Genomic DNA, 24,864 nt, shown 5'->3' with positions numbered 1-24,864 from the left:
TGTGTCCAATTGTCACCTACATGAAAAAGCCATTACTCTGAGTGACCCCCCAAATCCCTACCACTTTTATCTCCATTCTGCCTCTCTGTCAGGTTTTAGCCTGCCCTGCTCTCCTGGCCATTGGAAAAGCCCTGTCTTCCATCTAAAAGCCCTCTCTGTTTCTTTTTGTCCTATTTGAACCCCCAGTTGTTTTTAGAGTGGATCCATCTCCAGTTCTTCCTGGAAAATATAATGTCCATGGTAAACAAATTTCACTTTTTTTTTTCATTTGCTACTGACTTCTTATTTCTGAAACAAGAAAAATTAGTGGTATTAAGCTAACTCACAGATGAAGAATTTAACAAAGATGTATTAAATGTCTATTGTGAACCAGGGGCTGTGTTCTACAGCAGTGAATCAAAAGGAGGTAACTCCAATTCCCCAAACTCCAAAAGGCAGTCCGAATATCCAGAAATGAGCTCAACCTGGACCACAGGAGGATTTCTAGCAGTTAGATAAAAGCCAGCATTCCTCAGGAACTTGTGAAGCCACTTCTGCAGCTACCAAAATGAGTCATTTTCCTTATCTCCAGCAAAAAGGATATATAGCTCTACAATTAACATATAACTGTGGCACCTTTCCACATAGTCAAGGTCCAGGATAGCCTCCAGGCTCACTGAGTCCCTACTCACCAGGAGCTGTTATGCATTTCAATGTCCCCACACCAGCCTCCAGGCCCTTCCCTCCACCCAGGTACTTACCCTTCTTATAACCTGGCCACTATCTCTATGCTTTCTCTATGCCCCTGCTCCAGCTCCTGCTCATCTCAGCGTGCTCTCTCTAGTCTCCATTCCCTGCTGTTCTCCCCTTTTTTGCAGACAGCACTGGCCATGTCCAGTTTGCTGGCCATAATCAGTCTACTTCTTTCTCTCTCTGCTCTGGACTCTTCCAGCCGCGTCTGGCTGTTCTCTCATGTCTACAATAAAACCTTCCCATGCCATTCAATAGTCATGTTGTTAGTTTATACAATGATGATTAATTAATTTTCTGCTGGAAAATAAGAAACTTTAAAATGAAATAATATAGTGGTAACACCAATGAAGAAAACAAAATGGTAATGGTAGTATTGGTGGATACATTAGTGGTGTGTATGTTTTTTGTTTTTTTTTTTTTTTTTTAGACTGAAAGCAAAGAAAAAAACTTTGAAGTAAATAAGGAGAGATGTGCAAAGATGTGAGGAAGATGAGGCTGGAGAGATGGCTCAGTGGTTAAGAGTATTGGCTGCTCTGCCAGGTGACCAGGGTTTCAAAGGGAAACATCAGTAGCCATCTTGAGAGATGCTTCCTTCCTCCACGCCCCCCCAAAGGTATTTACTGACCAGTAGTTTTAGAACTGACCAGAAGTTGAACTCATGGGAAGATAAGACTGAAACAATAAATCAATATATCCTGGACTTGGTAAAACAGGATATGGGGAGTAATGGACTCAACTGACCAGAAATTGAACTCATGGGAAAATAGGACTGGAACAATAAATCTGAATGTATATATCCTGGGCTCAGCAAAAGCAGGATATAGGGAGTAAAAAATTATGTCTCTGTAGATACCCTGCATCCTGTTAGCTATCAGTAACCTCATGCTTATAGTTCAGCCAGTAACTTCAAAGAACTACCTCATCCCTAGCCCCCTCATCAAATCCCAAGATATGTAACTGTCTGGATGTAAACCTTTCCTATATAAACCCCTTAAAGTGAGTGCTAGGGGCCATCTTCCTCCACCCGCTATGTCCAGTGTTTGGAACATGGACCAAACCCTGGACTTGCTTTATTAAAATACCTCTGTGTTCTTGTATCAGATATCAGCTCTGTGGTGGTCTTGCTTGGGGGTCTTGTGATCTGGGCACAACAGGTTCAATTCCCAGCACTCACTTGTGACTAACAACCATCTGTAAATCCAGCTCCAGGAGATACAGTCTCCCCTTCTGGTCTCCATGGAGCATCAGGCACACACTGGTACACAGATGTGCATGCAGGGAAAGCACCCATACATATAAAACAAAATTAAAAAGCAATAATTTCTAATAAGGAGAGAATCTGAAGATGAGAAATCCAGCAGGAGGAAGCACTAGATGAAAGACCTTGTGCTATATTCAGTCAACAACAGTACCAAAGGGGTATAGGCAGAGAAGTAGAACACTTCAGGGGTCCCAAGGTGGGAGGGCTCTGAAGACTGAAGGCCAAGATCAGGTGAATCTGAGAAAACGCTGAGGGTGTTTTGAATTCTGATAGTAACAGGAAACCACAGAACTGTTTCTTGCAAGAAAGAGACCCAACAGAAGCTGCTCAAGTTGGGTCTATGGACAGGGAGGTTACAGGCAGTTATGATACTGATACAAGGTGAGTTGAATTTGGGATGAGTAGACAGACAGAGAGGTTAGAGTACTCATGGTAGAAGTTCTTTTTTTTTTTTTTTGGTTTTTCGAATCAGGTTTTCTCTGTGTAGCTTTGCGCCTTTCCTGGAACTCACTTGGTAGCCCAGGCTGGCCTCGAACTCACAGAGATCCGCCTGGCTCTGCCTCCGGAGTGCTGGGATTAAAGGCATGCGCCACCACCGCCCGGCTAGAAGTTCTTTTTAGCCTTTGTAGTGGGCTCCATTTGGTAGTGATGCAAAATGAGACCTCAAGAGACCTACTAAATTCTTAGTAACTGGGTGACTAGCCTCATTTACTAAAATGAGGAAATTTGAGGCAAGACAATAGGTGTTTGAAGGAACAGAGTATTAAATAGGAGGTACCTAGTAAACATCTATCTATGATCAGTTTTGAAGCTGTACATCTGAACACTAAATGCACAAAAATAGCATTGAGAGAAACAGAGTCAATTTTCTCAATGAGGGCTTTCAATGGAAGGCCAGGACAGATCTGGGGGCATGGCAGTATTGAGAGGCAGGTGTTTTCAGGGGAGGATGGACATGTGGAACAAGCTTAGGAGAAATGAGTGGTTATATGGGTTCCAGGAAGCTGAGAAATGAAAGTTCTCAAATTATTTTTTAAAGGAAGTGGTCAACCACACGCATCACACATTGCTAGGAGGCAGAGTAAGGCAAACACTCAGAAAACATCACCATCTTGGGCGACATGAACATAACCCTGACAAAGCCTGAACCAAATAACTAACTCCTCTCTCCTGAGAAACATGAAAAGGAAAAAAAAAAAGAAGAAGATGTGAAGAGCACCTCACCACAGCTTCAGAAGAGTCACAGGTCTTACTCTGAGACAGCCCTCAGTGAGGGACATATGCACAGGTACAAGACACACAAGAGAATGGTAAAGATACAGGAGATACTGTCTGGCACTCACATTGCATCCATCTGTACATAGATCTTAGAATGTGTCATTACATGATAGCCATTTTATTACTGACTCTGGAGACAAAAGGGAATTTCTGTAAAGAGTTATAATTAATTATTCAACAAAGACTAGCCCAAGCCAAGTCTACAAAAACACCGCTTTTACAGGCAGCTCCTGGAGGAACTTATCAGTCCTCCTGCAGCAAAACTGCCAAAAGTCTGATGATTAATACCCATCGCCCATTTGTTAAACAGCGCAAATCACCCTTTGTCATTTAAATTGCCCTGAATTTGAATGTGCATAGGTTGCAAGTGGAGAGCAAAATCTGGAAGGCACACTTGGTCTTAAAACAGAATACATTAATCTTTGCTGGCGCAGCTCCCAACTGAAACTACACAACTCAGTGCTGTTCTTTGGGTGAGTCACACCGTGAGATTTCCAGCTGATTTCTCCACAGAGATGGCACCACATGAAACAAGGCCCACATAAACTCTGGAGGAAGGTGAGGTCTCATGCTTTCAACCTTATGCTTGGCTTTGACTTCAGATATATTACACCAAGACCAAGGCCAACTTCCAGGGCTCTGAAAGCTCAGCAATTCATAAGGGTGAACAGGGACTCTTTCACACTCCATAATTCTTAACTGGCTCTTTAAATTACTTCACAAGATCAGCTTTTCACCAACTACTTCACAAGATCAGCTTTTCACCAACGGCAGGCCCTCAGACACATCTACCTAGTTACTGGTGATTTAAAAAAAAAGCAGCTCTTAAAGCCCCAGAAGAGAGTAGGTTCCTTTACACACACAAAGGCTAGGATCTCCTCTGCTACTCCAGCAGGCACTTAGAAACTGCTCTGGTTTGCTGAAAAGTCTTGGATCCCTACTCAGGGCCAATAGACAACAGACCCAGGATAAAGCTGGCATCTTCACCTTCATTTCACATCTGCCCTCTTTACTCTGTATGTCACCTGCTTAACCCTGTACCTAGGCATGTTAATTATCGAGGGAGTGTCTTCCTAAAAACCCAGGACACTTAACCTATCCCAATCCCCTTCAAGGCTGAAGGCACAAGATAAGAGTAACTGAGGCAGAAGAACAGGATACTTTCTGTGAGATTCCATCTAAAAATGTCAGAGAAGATAAGCCCAGAAGTCTCACCAACATGGCTGCCTAAAGATGACCTGAACAAGGAAAACACCAACAGACATGCTAATGTGGAAGGGGCAAAGCTCATGAGGCCACTATCCTAGACAAAGAACTACCGGTAACTAAGGAATGCTGGGAGAGGAAGGAATAGTCTCCCCCAGGGAAAAGCCCTTTAATTAGTTATCCAGTACCAAGTAGTCAGTCCTGAATCATATACATACAAGTATATGGACTGAACGGGATACACACACACACTCACTCACATTCAGACACAGAGAGTTATACATATTTACAATGAAAGGAAAATAGGCCACTAATTTGAGAGAGAGCAAGGGGGCTGGGTGTTAGTATTCTGACATGCCCCTTGGAGATGTACCCAGCATCCCTATGTCATCCTACATTAAAGCCCCCTTAAGAGGAAAAAACTCCTCCCCCTTCCGCTCCCCCCCCCCTCGTTCTCGCCAGAGGTAGTGCCCACCCCCTTTCTCTGTTCTCCTCCCATTCCCCTCAAATCCCCAAATAAACTCTTTTCCAGGTGGACATGTGCCTGGTTATGAGTAACGTCCATCGTGCCATCCCAGCCGCTGGCAGGCGTGTCTGGCTCACCCCCCTCGGGCACCTTGCCTCTACCCGCCAAAGCCTCCTGCGCGCCATATCATTGCACTGGGTACATGGAAGACATTGGAGAAAGGAAACAGATGAGGGGAAATGATGCTATCATATTTAAAGTTCATATATATATATACATATATATATATACATATTTATATGTATATATATGTACATAATTGAGTTACTTCCTCTTTTCTTCTTCTAACCCCTTCTAAGTCCCCCTTGAAATAAACATGAGTAACTGAGGAATCTTGCCATCAATTTTTTCTCATGTCCTGTGGCAGACACCTAAAAGTCTCCAGGCACTGTTCTCCCTAAGCTGTCACCCTGGATTCCAGGAACAGAAAGCCTTACAGGACAGACTGGTCCCACATTTAGTCCCCAGTGGATGGACTGTCAGGGAAGGATTAGGAGGCTGCAGTCTTGCTGGAGTAGGTGTGGCCTTGTTAGAGGAAGTATCTCATTAGGGATGGGCTTTGTGGTTTCAAAAACCCACGCCAGACCCAGTCTTCCCCATCTCCACCCCCACCCCTCTGCCTGCTGCCTATGTTTCAGGATGTAAAGCTCTCAGCTACTGCTGCAACACCATGCCTGCCCATGGTCTCTCATACTCTGTCATGACCATAATGGACTAAGATAATGGATTAAATGGACTAACCCTCTGAAACTGAAAGCAAGCCCCAAATTAAATGGCTTTTAAAAAATTTGAGTTGCCTTGGTCGTGATGTCTCTTCACAACAATAAAACAATGACTGAGACACCACCAAGGGAGAGCAGTTGTCTGTGGAGGCCATTCAGTGCATGTTACTAATACTCCCAGGCCTCCACATCTGATAGACTTATACTTCTGTCAGGGATGAAGGGACAGGGCTCTGTCAGATCCACACTGCCACCCTCAGTAGCCTGAGGAGTTCTAGGGGCTTCTAAGAACCTCAACTCAGGCTAAACCTGAACTCATAGCTTTGATGCTAAACAGAATTTCAGGCCTAGTTGGTATGATACAGCAGAGGTGGAGATTTTGTTAAAAATATTTTAGACTTATAGCATAAGAGTTAGGGGAAAGAGAGACTCTCAGGAAAAGAAAGACTCACTAAAGAGCATGAGTATGGGCTTTTCCAAGAAGGAGTCAGTCACACAGAAAGTTAGACAGACTGAAGTGTGGGCACAAGTTCAAAACAAAGCTGCAATTGTCATAGCACAAGCCATATATACCATATTTTAGTGGCTCTCAAGTTCCATCTGAAACTGTTGCTAAGAAGCCTTGTTCCCCTTTTTTATTTCTTTTGATGAGAAAGATAAGTGAGGCACATCTGGAAATGCTGTGGGTGGAACTATAATCTGAAAGGTGAAACCATGGCCTCTAGGTTTGTACAAGGTGTTTAGTGCATTTCTTTGCCAATAGATGAGGTTTCTGGTGTGATTCCTAGAAAACGGAAGGTTTATCGGGAGGAGGGGGAGAGAGAAAAGCCTTCGTAATTGTTACTTGTGTTTGAATTTCTACTTCTCTGCTGACAACCAGATTCATGTCCCCCCAAAATTGTCTCTGTCTTCCTCTCCTGCCTTTTCTCTACCTTTCTACTTGTCAACGTTCTCAATCTTATCTTTTTTTTCAGTCACCGAAGCCTAATGCTTTTCCTGAAGGTGACCACTACTATGAATGTCAGTGTTCCAGCTACTTATGTCATGTCATATATACTTTTGAACTTTGACTATATCATAGTGTTATATATTTATTTTCTCACACAGGAATCAATGGTGGTTGTGAACAACAGCTACCAGCAAGTTTCAAGGGAGCTGCAATAACTTTTGTACAACATTTTCCTCAGGACATACTTGGACGTTTTAAAGGAAGCTAGCTGTTCAAACCATGGTAAACATGGGACACAATCCTTTGATAACTGCTTATTCAAGCAGAGACAACTGATTCGAAGTAGGTCAATTTTAGTCAATTGCCAATCAGACCCTGTCCCATTGGTCACAGTTAATCAGTCTAGGACTATCCACTGACGTAGACAAACTTTCTGGATTGTTCTGATCATTCTCTTTCCTGTGACTCAATCTGTGGTATATAACACTGAGAAGTTGTCCATGGCCTTGAAAACAGGATTAGACTGTCCCACTTTGAAGCTTGAGCAGACCTGTGACTGAAGAGATGGGCATCTGGTAGAGGTGAATTTTGGTGTTACTGCAATAGCTCTCAGAGTTCAATACACCTTTTTAAAAGATTTATTTTAATTGTATGAGTATTTTTCCTATATGTATGTATGTACACATGTATGTCTAGTGCCTGAGGAGGCCGGAAGAGAGCATAGGGTCCCCTGGACCTGGAGTTATGGATGATTGTGAGCCACCATGTGGGTGCTGGCAACCAACCCCAGCTCCTCTACAAGAGCAACAAGTGCTCTGAACTGCTGAGCCATCATTTCTCCAGCTCCTCAAAAACACACTTAGAGCACTGTTTAATGTCTCTGAGAATCACCTAGAGGAGCTGACAGGACATAGTGGTCCCCTTACCTGCTTATTTTTGGTTGTGAGCCTAGCCTTTAACGGCTGAGCCATCTCTCCAGTCCGCTTACCTGCTTATTATGTTTCCTGCCTTGTTACCTTCACATGTGTGGTGATGCTGAGCAGGAGATAGAGGGCCACAGTACCCTAACACTTACAAGACAGAAGCTCCCTTTCTTCCACTCACGCCCCCAATTTTGAATGGTGGATAATGGCTAATTCTGTGAGGTAAAATAAATCAAGGACTAGAGACATAGAACATATGATTATCTTTGAAGGCACTGTAATTTACTCTAGGCTCTTTTTACATACTATTGACTATGAAAAATGTATAGGATAATATATACATATATATATACACACACATAGAATATTTTTTGTGCATCTGCAAATGGTTCTTTTCTGCAGAATTCGTGATGTTTTTAGTTGATTTACTTTTAAGTGGGGTTGCCATGTTTGAGCAGATACAGTAATACAAGCCATCATGCTACTCATCACTGTGACTATTTGTGAGGCTTCCAGGATTTAAAACAGAGAATTTAGAAAGTAACTTTTTAAAGAGGTTGGTCACCCTAAACATAAGCAATGACCTATAAATTTAGGGTAATGTTTTCACAAACAGCAATGTCCTATTTAAATTCTCATCAGAAGACAGAAACATCTTGTTCAGAGTCTTATACACAGCCAAGTGCTAAATTTAAGGAAAGGAACAACAAATACTATGCATAATGGACCACAAAAGATTGAGGAGTTGATAGGGTTCTAATGGGGGAGAAGCATAACACACTAATACAAAGTTCCAATATAAAATGCATAAAATATGTAGGAAGGCCTTCCTGCAATCAAATAATTAACAGCATAATGTTCTTTCATCCAAGGGAAAATTACTTCCATTAAAAGCAAGGTGTATCTTATTAACCAAACCACAGAGAAGTGCTATGTGACAACAATAAAATCAATCAGAACTTATTTTTAAAAATGTGCCTAAAGTTCTTCATAAAATACACAGCGCTTAACGTAGAGTACATGAAGAAAACCGACAAGTGAACAGCATAGTTCATGTGGACAAAAGCTCGTTACGTACCACCTACACTAACAAGCAACCTCTAGTTGAGCCTTGCTCATTGTGCTCTATTAGTTGCTAGTCAGGGCTAGGTAATGCATTAAATCTAGACACATAATATCAATGAAACCAGCCTTTAGTTATACATTATTAACTTGTTATTAACTCCCATCCCCTATTTTGTAATAAGTTTTCTTTGTTTGAAGAACTGAGAAAATACCTGGTTTGGGGTATCAATCAAACAAACAATCAAGTTTGTTTTCAAAGTCTCTGGAAGAAAATATTTTATAATTAGAAGTTCTATTTAACCTGTGTCTCCATAATTCCACAATGATGTGAAAGATGACATAATTTAGGATCTCATTAGTCATTTGTTAAGTGAAATGTAATTTGTATGAACAACCTAAATATGATCCTGGATAATTGGAGAGGAATGTTTCATTTGCCTGCAAGTCCCAGCAAACATTAGGCAGATGGACAGACAGGTGCATTTCACCATGAGAGGATGTTAGCGGCCTTGAAGATGCTTTGGTCAAAACTGTTCTTTATAAATAAAATCACTGGAGGCAAAAGGAATACTTTAGCCTAATAGAGGTGTTAGTATAAGGTAGATTCTAGTAAATCAATATTAGTCTTATGCAAATCAGATCTAGCTATCAAAACTAACTCCAATATGCTATAACTTGATAAAGCCTTAAAAAGTCCCCTTTTCCTCACTGATTACATGTTAATTTCAATCAATTGTATACTTACTTTCATATAGTAATTGTATATAAAAAGGAGACTTGAGTTAACTGAGATTAATATAAACATTTCACATTATTCCTTCAGCAAGACTAATTTATTTCTTTTTTTAAAATATTTTAATTATAAAATACATGTAAGAAATTTATTTACTTATATATTTGGTTACTTGCTTTTCTGTAAGTTAGGGTCTCATGTAGATCATACAGAACAGCCTTCTAAAGTCTGATCCTCCTGCCTCAGCCTCCCTAAAGCTGCCACCATATCTGGCACAAGAATTTTAAATATTAACTTTAAAAGAACAATAATAGGAAAGACAATTTAGAAGCAAGTTTTCGAATGGCCAGTTTAAACTATTGAAATACTTACTTTTCTGTAATACTTTCCTTGTCATGATCCCTTACATTCTAGAGAGCACGTACCTCTTTTCAAAAACTCAAGAATTTGAGAGAAAGAGCAGAAGCAGACTGTAAAATGGCAGAGTCATCACCTACTGACATGGACACCAGTGTAAGGAGACTGTAAAATGTGGGTCAACATCTGCTGACATGGACACCAGTGAAAGGAGACTGTAACATGTGGGTCATCATCTACTGACATGGACACAGTGTAAGGAGACTGTAAAATGTGGGTCATCATCTACTGACATGGACACAGTGTAAGGAGACTGTAAAATGTGGGTCATCATCTACTGACATGGACACCAGTGTAAGGAGACTGTAACATGTGGGTCATCATCTACTGACATGGACACAGTGTAAGGAGACTGTAAAATGGGAGGGTCATCACCTACTGACATGGACACCAGTGTAAAGAGACTGTAAAATGTGGGTCAACATCTGCTGACATGGACACCAGTGTAAGGAGACTGTAACATGTGGGTCATCATCTACTGACATGGACACCAGTGTAAGGAGACTGTAACATGTGGGTCATCATCTACTGACATGGATACCAGTATAAGGAGACTGTAACATGTGGGTTATCATCTACTGACATGGACACAGTGTAAGGAGACTGTAACATGTGGGTCATCATCTACTGACATGGACACAGTGTAAGGAGACTGTAAAATGTGGGTCATCATCTACTGACATGGACACAGTGTAAGGAGACTGTAAAATGGGAGGGTCATCATCTACTGACATGGACACCAGTGTAAGGAGGAAAGAAACTCTAATGTAAAATAACTGTATAGGAGTTGAATCAATCAGCAAACTACAAAGCCCTGGACACCTTACTCTTGTCAATTTGACTTTTGGTCTTTCCCACAAAAATGACAACAGAAATATAATGATTTCTTATTGTGTTGAACTTTAACATTTGGCCCATGAGGTATGGGAATCCAGTGTTGAAGCTGGTGAACTTCTCTAACAGAGGCAGTGAGTTTAATTCCAGGCAGCAGAATCTAACACACAGTCAATCAAAAGTACACCAATGTACTTTTTCATATGACTGCCACCTTCGTCTAGGGCCTAATCATCTCCCACTTGAACTAATACTATCATCAAGTAATTGCACTCTCTACCTAGAGCCTACTTCCAATCTAATCTTTCATTCATAATTTTCCCAAATCAGTCTTGCTAAGGATGCCTCTTCTAACTCATTATTGCCCTGTTCAAAAATGTAAATGGCTTCTCAAAGCCTTCTACACATGCTCGAATTTCTAACCCTCAAATTCTGGGGCAAACATAATCAACCAGTCTTTAACTCATCTTTCTAAAGTTCTCTCTTTGCACAACTGGGGACTGGCGAAGTTTTTCTCACAGTTGTGGGCCATATGTCTTTGATACATGTGTTTAACTCGGCATTTCTAATGGAGAGCAGAGTGGAACTGCCTTTCACTAGGACTTTATTTATTCACAATTATTATCACCACCACTTTTATAGACATAGGCATGGGCTAGCAAAAGGGTCACGGTTAGCCAAAATCTGCTGTAGAACATTTATTTCTTACATACTGGTCATTCATTGGGTGCTAAAACAGCTGTTCAGTGGTGTTTCCCAGGAGGGATACAGGATCTCTGTCCCTACTTTGACAAAGCTCACAGTCTTCTCTACACACATGAAATCACTCTCTGATTACATTACATATTCCATGAAAGGTAGCAGATCTTGGCACAAGCAAAGTTCATGTAGGAGGAGTTGGGAAATGATTTTCTAGGGAGAGGGAACAGGAAGAAGTCAATGCCAGAAGAGGCAATGGCAGCATAAGCTAGAATACAGAGAGTCAAAACCTAATGGCGAACTGGTCCAGACAAGCATAGATAAGAAGAAAGATGAACTTAAAACTATTTTTAACACAATACTAAATAGTTCAGGCTAGTTCCTTTGAACCGTTTGTTCTGCCCTTAGCCCTCAGCTGAATGTCCTCTTTTGATTGCCATTTTAAATGAGAACACCTTAAAATATGCTCCTACTTGTTAATGGTTTCTGGACAAGCTTGATCATATATAATAGCTATTATAGTAATAAACTCATGTAACTGTCAAGAGTTTTGCAAATTTCTTTTTCGCTTTAAGTATTAATGAAAAATAACAGTTTGGAATTCTCTTTTCTATCCCTACATCTTGTCTTCTTTCTTATTTTGTTTGTACCAGCAATGACATTTAGCATAAAGTCAAGCAGGAGAGGCCGGCATAGGCTTTCCTACCTTGTTTTGACTTAAAAGGGGACGCTTCCAACAATAAAGACATATGTTGATGACACTGTCTTAAGAAACCAAATGATATAAGCAGAGTATTTTTCAGACAGGAGTATTGTAGAGATAGGATGGTGAATGAGAGCAAAATCATACAAGGGTCACATTAGAAGAATCACATGTGTTTGGTGAAGAAGACATGGGCCTGTGCTGCTCCATCAAGAAAGGCACCTCACGGTGCTGACTGACCACCATAGTAACAAGCTGCATTTCACGTGTTGACTCACTAAGCCAGACAATCTTTATTAAGCTACACATTCCCATGGGTCTGCTTATGAGTAATGTCTAAAAGGATGGTTACTTTGATTCATGGTAGGCTGCACACAAGTCTCCATTGTACAGAAGAGAATCACCAAAATTACTTAAAGTCAGACTTGACCCTGTATTTCTCTTTTAAGTCATCTTTGCACATATAATCACTGAGATTGGGACACAGAATGCTCTTTCTAAAAGACTACCTAATAAGTTTGGAAAAACTAAAAATGTCTAGAGAAAGGTATTTTAATATAAATTGTATGAGAAAATTGTCATGTGTTGTTTGTGCGTGTTCAGAGTGACTCTGAGAAAAAAGATGGGCCAGACTTGAGCATGTTTATTTCAAGTCTCTTCCAAAACTCCCTGTCTGGTGGCAGGCTGGACCCCTCATACTGGGACAAGGAAAAACAAAAATAATAAACAGCCAAGGGTATTAAAAACATAACAGTAAAATGTAAACTATTTCCATTATGTGTTACTACTAGTTCTCTATCCTAAGGCATAAAAATACTTACAGTGGGAATGAGAAGCCAGAAGCTCACCTTGGAGAGAAAAGCTCTTCTCCATTCCGCCCAAAAGTCTCTTGCAAGGTTTCCCTGGTCAGTTTCTACAGGATGTTGTGAGCTTCAGATTTGGTGATGTTTTACTGTTTAACTGCTACTTGCAATTTGTTCTTTTTTGCTTGCTTAATAAATGGCTTAATTCCATGTTTAATACATGACTACCACAACTCATTCTCCATGTAGTACAACTATCTCTCAGAATCTGAATCAAAAGAGAAATATTTACATAGTTTGGTCTTTATGAAAGCAGTCACACAGTTTAGCAGAAACTAACTAAATACCCAGTTAAATGAGACTCTTCAGTCTCAAATCTTAAATCCCAGGACATTCAGCAGCTGCCTCTCCTCTCCGTTCTCTATGTCGACTCAGTTATACGGACACCAATTATATCTTAGAAATCTGACAAAGGCACAAACCCCACATTTTCACAAAATTCTGAGCACTTATAAAATTACTAAATTAATAACTCTGCATCTTTTTCACCAAATCTTGACTTTTGACCCACTGTCTTTAAATAGACAGTCCTCATAAAAAGAAACATGCTTAATCCTGTAACAAAACAGTCCGAAGGAGCACTGTCTGCCAGAGTGGTGAAGTCTAATAACAATTCTGCAGACATTCTCCTATCTGAAAATGAAATCATGTGGAAAATTATTTCTATGATAGCAGGATAATTAAGATAAATCATAAAATTTGATTCATTAGAAACAGAAGCCTAGATTGCTCTTATTCTTGGGGGAGGGATACTATTTCAGTTCTATATTGTGCATTTATGCTCTCATTAAAAGCCATTTTTTAATGTTGTAATTATATAGACAAAAATATCTAACCAATACTGAAGCAAATCCTGAGGGATGCTCTGTTTCTTGTTGCGACATTGGGATTACTTGATTTTGAACACAACCCCAGAGGTGGCCTATCTTCTGAGACTTAGCTATCTTTGTTCATACAGATATTTCCATTATAATGACATCTCCTTTAATTGATTTTTATGTTTTTATGAAATGCATGCCTGTGAGTACATCAGTCCAGTAAAAAATACCTCTAAAAAATACATGGGGTTGCTAGCTTCCAATCCTTGAAAGGGGATTATGGGAAGAATGACATGGAAATCACCAGGGTGGGGCCCTATGATGTCCAATTATCACTATTTATTCTACAAATACAGAATATATTTTTATTGCAAACAAGACGTTTTTACTGAACAAGCATGTATTATAAAACAAGAACAAACTACAGCCAACTAAAGCGTAAGCAACATTCTTCAGATGTGTGAACAGAACATTTTACATGGATCCTGTCTACACATTCTAATGATCTTTTCTTTATTTAAAAATGGTTGATTGTAAATAAAAGCTACTCTAAGAGCTTCAGAGAAGTTACATAAGGAAAATGTGACACTTCAGTGATAATAAAATGTTGAATCATTCTTCTAAGTAAGTCCACAAAACTATTCTGTATTGTATAAACAAAATATTAACCACTCTAGGCATAAACCACTTTATTCACAAAACATAGAACACCCTCAGTGCCTTATGTAATGCAAGATTCTACCAAAGAGTTAACATTTGTACAGATTTCAGAATATTGTATCCAATCAAATTCTTGGAAGAGATTTCACAGGTTGTTACGGGGTTATTGTAAATAAATGCTCTGCTTTCCTGAGATGCATGTCCTGGCCCCAACTTGGACTACTTGTCACAACGGTTACTGTCTGATTGTGCCTGTGATCCCATCTTTCCTCAAAGGCAGGCTATGTCTTGGCAGCTGAGGTATCTGCCGCCCTTTTCCCTGCTCCTTTGCATCTGAGTTCTCCTTAGACTCGGTGACAGTGACGAAAGACAAACTCAGCATGTTCCCTGCTGGCCATGATTTGAATCTCTGCTCGTAAAAATCTCTGAATGTTTTAAACATTTTTCCAAACTGCATCCCAATTCCTTTTTTGACATGCTGTCTCTACAACAACAAAACTGCCTTCCCTCTATCCTTACTCCAACTCCTAGATGTTGTTCCGGCTGCCTTGCTCACACAGTCTACTTTTTAGAAATAAAAATTACATAATATGGGGAAATTTTAAAACAGGTATAACCTGCTAACTCGCAAGAATGTCCACTTCCCACATGTTACCTACAGCCTCTCCCTACTGTATAAAACTTGCTTCTCTTCATCTATTCTACTGAGAGAATCCACAGGTTAAAAAGAACAGTTACAAGCAGAAGATGCTAAACAATGTGTCCCCATAGCTTAAGGGAAGGGCTTTACATAATACAGGAACATAAACTTTATTTTTCTTCCACTTTCTTTTTTTTTTTATTTTTTTTTATATTTTTTTAAAGATTTATTTATTTATTATGTATACACTGTTCCGTCTGCACATATCCCTGCAGGCCAGAAGAGGGCACCAGATTTCATTACAGATGGTTGTAAGCCACCATGCGGTTGCTGGGAATTGAACTCAGGACCTTTGGAAGAGCAAGCAGTGCTCTTAACCTCTGAGCCATCTCTCCAGCCCCTTCTTCCACTTTCTAAAGTGTAAAACTTCTTTGAATTTCATTGACTTTACAAGGAATCCTATGGAATTTCAATTGTGGTTTGCCTTATTTTATTATATATCATCTCTCTTGTACTATCAGGAATTTTTTAATCATTAGTATTTCTGGTGTTCACTTACTGCTAAAATTATCGTCACCTATTAGGCATAGTTTCTTCAAAATGTTCTAGGGGAACCAATGCTTTGTTTAATTATGTATCGATGAAATAAGAGTTTTGATTGGCTCTTTTCCAAATGACTTGGAACAGAAAAGAATTCATATTCCACATAAGTTGCAGTTTCCTTTCTCAGGTAGAGACACTCTATCATAATAATTTCTGTATCGAAATTGTTCCATTCTGCTTCATGGTCTCTACACAGAAATTGTTCACAAGGTGACACTGTGATCACAAACCTAAAAATTAAACTGCATTTATACATATTAGAAAGAACGCCTTGGCTTTGAAATGTTTAAAGTTTTTTTTTTCTAACATCTTTTGATCAATATAGTTCAAACAAATTATTTATTTTAGATACTAAACTACTCAGTTTTGATTTCTCTGTAGATGCTGGAATTTCTATTATGACATATTTCCTTATGAAAAAAATCACCATGCAGCACAAAATGAAAATATCTCAGAGGCTCATGACTTACAGCAAGATAAAAATGTTAGAAAAACTTCAAAGATAGAAAATGCATAAGCTAAATGGAGGCCATGAAAAGAGTCAGAGTTATGTTTTCACCAAAAGGAATGAATACTGATGAGAACCGTTCAAACGTGAGCACTGAAATGCACATTTATAATAAATAGAAGAGAGAAGTCCAGCATGTATCTTAATTGATGGAAGAGTTCGCTATCCTGAAGTAGTTAAAAATTACTCCTTGAAAGTTCACAGCTGTGAAGCACATGTCCACATTGTAATGGCACATTGCCTTTCATGCCCCACTATTAGTCAACAGAGTGTAAATCAACACTTGTAGTGAACAGTTACTTCTGGGTGCTGATAGAAGGACATCAGCTTCTGTTTTAGAAAATGTATTAATGCCATCTAACAGTAGGGGTGGCCAAGGGAAGATCCTAATTTCACTGCTAGAGATACTATGAGAAATGCTTAGGAAATATTCCAAGTAATCATAAACCTACATCTGATATCTTTTTTAAACAATTCAATAAAATCAAGTATATTTGTCAAATATACTCTGAATTTTTCCAATTATAATTTTAAAAGAAACTTATGAAAGTTATGTCTCACACTAGGAATCCAAGCTGCAGCAATAAATTGGAGTCCATATGTAAGAAGATATTTTCTATTATTGAGTAAATTATCCCAGAGGTTTAGCATAAAGGTACTTCATAGTGATACTGTTAACCATAATCAAAAGTTTTCACACCCAAGCACATCTGATATTTTTCCATCTGGTCACAGCATTGTAAAGCATTTTTATAGAACAAAGCAATAGATTACATCTTACATGTTATTTACATTCAATCATCTTTAAATGAGCTTTGAAACAAATACATGTTTATAATTATAGAGGTCGTAAAAATTTTTTCAACAGCATTAAAATGTGGGCAATTACAATGGTATGAAAAGAATCAGACATTGGCCTACCACTGGAGACAATATAATGCTGTATAATTACTTCCTTGTGTTTATATACCCACTCAACATTATCAATACTGATTGTATCATTAAAACAGTTTATAAGAATACTTTCATGAACATAAAATTTACCCTGTGGCTAAATCATGTCATTTAATTATAGTTCTATGTTAATTTGCTCAAGTTGCTTATTAACATTTTAATTTTGTGTGAATATGCTCATTTTATCAATCACTTATTTACAACTGGTTTAGAGAAGAGGTCTCCTCTTTTTAATCATGTGGAAATAGAAATTTGTCCAGTTGGGGAACTGAGAGTTCATAACCCACACTGCCTCCTCTTGCTTGATTTTGTGACCAGTGCCCCAGTTTCTTTCAATGACGTCTTCCTCAAGAAACTGAAGGAGGATGTTTGACCAGATGTTATTATGATTTCTCTTCCTGTTGTGACTTTCTTTATTGCTGCAGCTTATTGTTAATATATTTATATTAATAAGCCACTATTAACCTTTCATTCATAATATCAGTCAGTTCTACTTCTATCCTACACAGTTTCAGCAAAACCAATCAAACAGGCAAATGACAGTGATAAGAAGTACACAGGAAATATTAAAACAGCAAAACCCAAAAATATCAGGATGAGACTTTTGTTTTCTTGATTCTTCTTTGGTAGATTATAGCTGAATGTTTCCTTGAGCATAGGAACACAGGGGGAACTTTAAATTGGTATAACCAGGATCTAGTTATAGTCAGCTAACTGTACCTCCTGTAATTGATTACCCATTGGCTAAAAAGGAATCAAACCAAGCACAATCTATAACAAGGCTGATTACTATCCAAAGACATGAAGTATGTGAGAAGCAGTGAGAGGTACTGTAAAGTTGAGAGGGAGCCAAATAACAGATGGAAAGTTTTGGTTCATTCTACACACAAGGGAAGCATCCCAGGCAACCCTGACTCCGTCAGGTAAGCTGTTAATGTCAGGGAAAGCACATTACCTAATTCAATGAGAGAAATGAATAAAGAATGCATATGGAAACATGAAGCTCACTCACCCTCTCTGTATAATCTTTAAATACACTGATAGGTAAGCAAACCTCTCCAGTGAGAATTTTAACAGAAAATGTAATTCTCAAGACTATCTTTTTAAAAGCACAGTGTTATGATTTAAGACCAGCATTTAATGTTTAGAATAAAAAAGGTTAAAATGATTAACAGATGAATCATATAGTCAATGGTTAGTAGAAAAGGCATTCAGGAATCTCTACACTCAGGGTAGATGTGGTGTGTGCACCTGGAATTCCAGCCCTTTGGAAGACAAAGCAGGAAGATTGCGAGGTCACGGCCAGCCTGGGATACATAGAAATACTCAGTCTGAACAGACCAGCCAAATAATCAAATAAAACAAATTCCTATACTCAAGCATCATAGCTTACACATATAAGGATTATATGGAATTTATTTAACTGTTTTGTGCTTTCTTGTTTTGCTTTGTTTTGGGAACTCACTAAGAAGTTTTCCCAATGGAGGATGCTATTGGAGCAGAATCAAAGAACACATTCTAAAAGCAAAAACACAGATATTAAAACTCACGAAACCACAAATAGATTAGTGTATGATGTGAGGAATTTTTTTTTAATTCTAGAAGAGGTATTTCACTTCATTTTGGAAAATAGATATAGTATTAGTTCCCTGAATGGAAATTAACAGCTTTTTAAAATCCATAAATCAAAAGTAGGTTTGCATAAATATGTTCTATCCATAAATAGGGTGGAATAACTAGATTTCAAAATAATTTTGTTTTTACTCAAATTATTAATTCTATTATAATTAACAAATAGATTTGACCTAAAATATTGGTGTAAACCAAATGGCATTGAGAGACACATACATGTTTGTTAGTTTTATGTGATGTGGTTTCTTATTGTAATAAACCCAGTGAGATTATCCTTCACATGCAGTTCTTATTCTCTTCCATTGTAAAAAGAGGACACATCCACATCTGATATTCTTTTGGGGGTGTCTTTCTAGTCACAGTTCAGTGATTCAAAGCACCATTATTAAGTGTAAGGCAGAAAAAGGAGCCACAAGAGCTGCATAATCCACAGGACACACTGCAGACACTACGGAATTTCCAGCACCCAACTCACAATTTTATTATTGTCTTTTCCATTTCAAAAATGTGTGTGTGTGTGCATAGTCATGTATGCATACCTGTTAATATATGTATGCCTTGGTCTGTGCGTGTGTATATGTGTCTAGTGTCTTCTTCAAGCCCTGTACAACTTATATTTTTGAGCCAGAGTCCCTTACTGAACTTGGAGCTCAGCAGTTAGCATAGACTGGCTGGCCAATGAGTCTTATCCCCTTGAGTCCTCTTCCTCAGTGCTGGGACTACAGGACATTCCGCCATGTCTTGCTTTTCATGAGTTCTGGGGATCAAATTCAGGTCCTTGTGCATACAAAACAAGCCTTTGCTCATGAGCCATCCTTCCAGGCCCTCTCTTCTTTCTCCAGTAAGAAAGCAAAGAGAGGCCGGGCGGTGGTGGCACACGCCTTTAATCCCAGCACTTGGGAGGCAGAGGCAGGTGGATCTCTGTGAGTTTGAGGCCAGCCTGGTCTACAGAGCAAGATCCAGGAAAGGCGCAAAACTACACAGAGGAACCCTGTCTCAAAAAACCAAAAAAAAAAAAAAAAAAAAAAAAAAAAAAAGAAAGCAAAGAGAAATCAACTGATTGGTAGTCATAATAATTACATTAACAGCATTTCACCAGCTTCAGTCGTCTAATAATGAACAAAATACCAAAAACCCCCCAAACTTGAGGACTTTACTATCAGTACCTTAACATACATACAGCTCATAGAAAACAACACAATTAATGCTTCATTTCAAAATCACTACAAGAATGAATTAAAACTCACTAAAGTTAAATCACATTTATTATGGACTTGGCCAATCACATGGTACATGTACTCTTATTGGCCAAAGAAATAGAGCTATATTCAAGGGATTTATTTTCTCTCAAGTTGCTACTTGAGTTCTTCACTACAGACAATTGCCCTGCATTGCAAGCAGCACAAAACATCCCAACATTTCTCATTTTCTTTCATCTTTGATAGAACTTAGATTAAGTAATATTTTTATGTAATTACTATTCAAAGGCAAGTATAGGCCTCAGGATTTTCTTTTTTTAAATCATCTTTAGTATGACTACAGAAAAAACAAGGAATACTGTGTTAAAATTTCTCCCACAATTCCACATATTTATTAAAGCCAACTCTTGCACTTGTCACCAAAGTTAAGTCCTTGTGGCTGGGTAGTTAGTGACAATAACACCAGTCCTCACAGTATAGAGGAAACTTTTTTATTAGAGGCCACAACCTTTAATTTTTTTTTTTTTTTTGGTTTTTCAAGACAGGATTTTTCTGTGTAGTTGTTGGTGCCTGTCCTGGATCTCACTCTGTAAACCAGGCTGACCTCGAACTCACAGAGATCCGCCTAGCTCTGCCTCCTGAGTGCTGGGATTATAGGCATGCACCACCACTGCGAGGCTCAACTTTAAATTTTTGACAAAATATGAAGACATATTTTTTTATCCAAACATGTGTAAGGATGCTAAATAATTGCTTTGTCCTATACATGCATAACAAATATAGCTTTGGGAAAACAAAATGGGCAAAGTTAAGCTTTGAAACAGACCAGACAATGGAGAAAACAGCTGCAGTTTCCATTGAGCAAGAAATTCTCCATGTTCATAACGAGTTACTGCGAAGACTCATAAAGAGAGAGTTTCTATACGCACTCAAACTAAAGAAAAATCCATAAAATATCAGTGTAGTCACATTCTATGGATAAGCTTGGAAGAGAGTATGTCTGTGCTCCACTATAAGTTAAATGCTAACAAAATGTCACTTATGAACAGTACCAGAATGTGCCACCCCCAAACATGCCACTCTGACACAAGGATTACTTTGAGCTAAGGGTACTTGAAAAACAACAGACATGAGGTGGGCACATGAATCTCCTCCTTTCTTCTGGAAAATAGGAGATTAAAACTCCCAGGCAAAAGCTGTCCTCCCTCTTGTTGAAGACAAAAAACATTCTTCAATGAAGAGTCATAGCTGAGAAAGTTTGACTTGTTCAAATACATTCTATCTTCCTTTAGCCTCTCCACATAATTTAGTTACTTGTTGAAAATTACCTGTCTTTGTTCAACCTAATACAAAGGTAGGTGAGTTTCACCATTTAAAGGCCTTTGATTCTTTATGAGGCTGTTTGTGACATCTAAAACATATTAGGTTTGTACATACCATTCTCCTGATAATCTGTTTTACATCCATTTCATTGTGAGACTGAGATGGGACCACAAAAGAGAAGCAAGGAAACCCACTGCTCCCACATTAACTATTATGATTTCTACCATTGTTGGACTGAATAAAAGATTTAGAAATATTGTTGCCTGTATGTCTTCTTACATATTTTATTGGTTAAACATTAACTGAAAACATAGGCAGACGGTATTTTTGTGAGGGAATGAAGATCTTCCAATTGGAAAGTCAGACAGTTGTGAAACACACACACACACACTTAGATAGCCTAAAGGAATTTTCCCAACATAAAGTGTTCCATTACAAAGTTTCCCATCACACCTGGCTGAAAGACCAGAGCAAACGATCAGGTTACACTTGCTTTCCACCTTTGAAATACAACTTTCTCAGAAACAAGGTACAAGTTGACTCACCGGTCCAAAAGAATTACTATCAAAACTGTGTCCATGATGATCGCCTTCAACCCATATGTGACCACGGGGGACTTTGACCAACCGGTTTTTGTGTCCAATGGTTCTGAAAACAAAGAGTGAGACCAATGACATAGAGTAGGAAGAGGACTTTACAACTTAGACACAGAATCAGGAAGGACAGAACACCTTAGAATAATGAGAGGGGCTAACCCAGAAATTACACCACAGGTCCCCCAAAGTAAGCTTTGGTTCAGTCTCTAAACCATCCATGGGAACCATGCATAACAAGTGTAGCTTTGGGAAAACGACATGGGCAAAGTTAAGGTTTTAAACAGAGCAGACAATCGAGAAATCAGCTGTAGATTCATTCCATTAACTACGGTATTCTTCACTTAAATAATGAGTTACTGTATAGATTCACAAATAGATAATTCCATATGTACTCAAAGTGAAGAAGATCAATAAAACAACTATAGTCACATATTCTATAGATAAGTACAGTTCTTTTGTATAAGAAAAAATCCTGCTAAAAGAAAAAGCACAAACAGCAAATATAGTTTATTATATTACTTAATTTAATTCAAAATACCTATCATACATACTTAATTTTAACATACCTCAATGAAATTAAGATCTATTTGTCTTCTTACATTTGCATTTATGCTAATGTTTCACTGCTTCCATTTACTCACGGAAACTAAGATTCAAAACTGGGGGCTGGAGGGATGGCTCAGAGGCTTAGGAGCACTGGCTGCTCTTCCAGATGACAGAAGTTCAATTCCCAATACCCACATGGTGGCACAAAACTCTAACTTCAGTTCCAGAGGATCTGACACTTACTCTGATCTCCAGGTGCACCAGGCACACATGTTGGTGTACAGGCATACATGAAGACAAAACATGTGTACACATAAAGAAAATTGAGGACTCAGAAACTCAGCATTAGTAGGAAAGGAAGGAATCTTGATGATTTCTTGGCATCATTAGACTCAGTATTAGTGGAAAACTTTTGATCTGAACTACACTTTTTCTTAAAAAGAAACTTTGAACAATTCTGAAGAGGAAGTCAGTGATAGATGACATACAGAAGATATTCACATTCTTAAGACAGGAAAGGAAGGAGGCTGGGACACGCTCTCTCACATTGTCAGCGGCTGTGGGAAATGATTCAAACTTTGTTTCCATTTCTCTTTTGGATCTACTTTGACAATGTTTTATGTTCATGCCTGTTGGCCTTCTACTTGTAAAACTCAATTGCAAAGAAACATTAGAAATATGGACAAATGTTTGTTTTAAGGGATGCTCAACCCACACTTTTTATAGCTCCCACTCCCAAAATGTAAGTTACCCAAATAACTAGTAACACAGTGTTGGTAAATAAAGTATGAAACAACTAATTAAATAAAAGACAGAATTAAAATAAAATTTGATTCAAACCTCATAAAAACAAATCTTTGGGGAGCAGATAACTTTATATTTCCTTTACTTCCTAAAGCACCCTGGAAAACACTAACTTAAACAAGCTTCTCAATAAAGGTTTGCTGAATGAATGAGTAAATTAGTGAATGAAGACCACCCTGAAAACCAAAGCATTCAGAAACCAAGGTCGGCAGACTGCTCTTTGATATGGAGTCTCTCTGTGTCTAGACTGTTAGTTAGCAAGCTGTGTGTGCACAGAAGAATGCTTTAAAAAGGGAAAGTCCACACAAATTGGTACTCTAGAAATTGAAACTATTCATTATCTTGGATGGTTTTTAATTTTCAAGATAATTTCAGTGGTGAATTGCTTTCTTTAGATCGGTAAGTCATCCATGCAAGGAAGCAGTAGTATGGCCATTAGAACCCCACAGTAAGTTAATGGTTGCTGTTTGTTTTTAATTACTATAGGGAAGGAGGTTTTCAGAAAACAAAAAACAAATTTAACACATCATACCCTCATACACTTTGCAATAGAAGTGTTCTTCGCCGGGCGGTGGTGGCGCACGCCTTTAATCCCAGCACTCGGGAGGCAGAGCCAGGCGGATCTCTGTGAGTTCGAGGCCAGCCTGGGCTACCAAGTGAGTTCCAGGAAAGGCGCAAAGCTACACAGAGAAACCTTGTCTCGAAAAACCAAAAAAAAAAAAAAAGAAAAAAAAAAAAGAAAAAGAAGTGTTCTTCAATTAAAGTCATTCCATTAGTTCTTGACATCTCTACTGCATGAGCTAATATAATAACCAATACCCACGTCGAATGTTAGTGATGATGAGAAGAACTTATAGTTAACTGCTATAAAGGTATTATCTCCTAATATATGCAAGCATTTGTTCACCTTATTAAGCTGAGCATTTTGAATAAATAACAGCTGAAATTTGCTTTTTCTTCAAATAATCATTTAACAATCACAAGAGTGTATGTATATGAGAAAACGTACTATATAGTACATTGGGTTAATAATTACCCAAGGTTTCAGACATTCACTATAGGTCTTGGGGTATATTACCCAAGGATGAGTGGTGTGTGTATATACTCATAACATTCTGAGTTATCTCACTGGAGCAAAGAATTGAAGGATCCTCTGAATTAAATAACCTTATAACTGATGTATGAATGGCCTAGATTACACCTTCCTGTTCCATCTACACAACCTAACTCACGTTTTTTTTTGGTGTTAGGAAAGTTCCTAGGGAAGGAACCAAAATGAGTCTCAAATCTTGCAGGACCTTCAGTTGCTTGGTTGTGACTACCTATTTGTAGAAAAGGATTCTAAGGATACCCAGAGGCTTGGTAAGCTAGGACACAATTTGTCAAGTTTTGGAAGGGAATGGTCTTATCATAGTAATTATCATAAAGCCTTCTGACATTCATCATATAAAGAAGAGCCATGGGTGTGAAGGGGCTTTGAGACCCGAACACATAGACTATTAGTTGTGTTAAATATATATATATATATATATATATATATATATATATATATATATTAAGTCCAACACAAAATTATATCAACAATGAAATAGTAGGGCAAACATATACTTCTAGAAGCTAGAATGATATAAAAGTCAGATTGAAGTTTAGATGCTATAAGAATCAAGATA

General features: G+C 38.4%; 1 protein-coding gene across 4 annotated transcripts in view; it reads right to left on the bottom strand.

Annotated features, from left to right (window-relative positions):
• Immp2l (inner mitochondrial membrane peptidase subunit 2) overlaps positions 1-24,864 on the bottom strand; it is an 868,678-nt gene that overhangs the window by 199,508 nt on the left and 644,306 nt on the right. For all 4 annotated transcript variants that reach the window (XM_052738392.1, XM_052738390.1, XM_052738394.1 and 1 more), the window contains exon 6: positions 21,794-21,896. In XM_052738392.1, coding sequence (XP_052594352.1) covers positions 21,794-21,896 — 103 coding nt within the window. The remainder of the gene's footprint in view (positions 1-21,793; positions 21,897-24,864) is intronic.

This window comes from Peromyscus californicus, unplaced genomic scaffold, assembly GCF_007827085.1.
Source record: "Peromyscus californicus insignis strain IS unplaced genomic scaffold, ASM782708v3 Scaffold_15__1_contigs__length_86483966, whole genome shotgun sequence".
In the NCBI taxonomy this organism is placed as follows: domain Eukaryota; kingdom Metazoa; phylum Chordata; class Mammalia; order Rodentia; family Cricetidae; genus Peromyscus; species Peromyscus californicus.
Note: the sequence above shows the minus strand (reverse complement) of the source record. Positions and strands in the feature narration are given on the sequence as shown.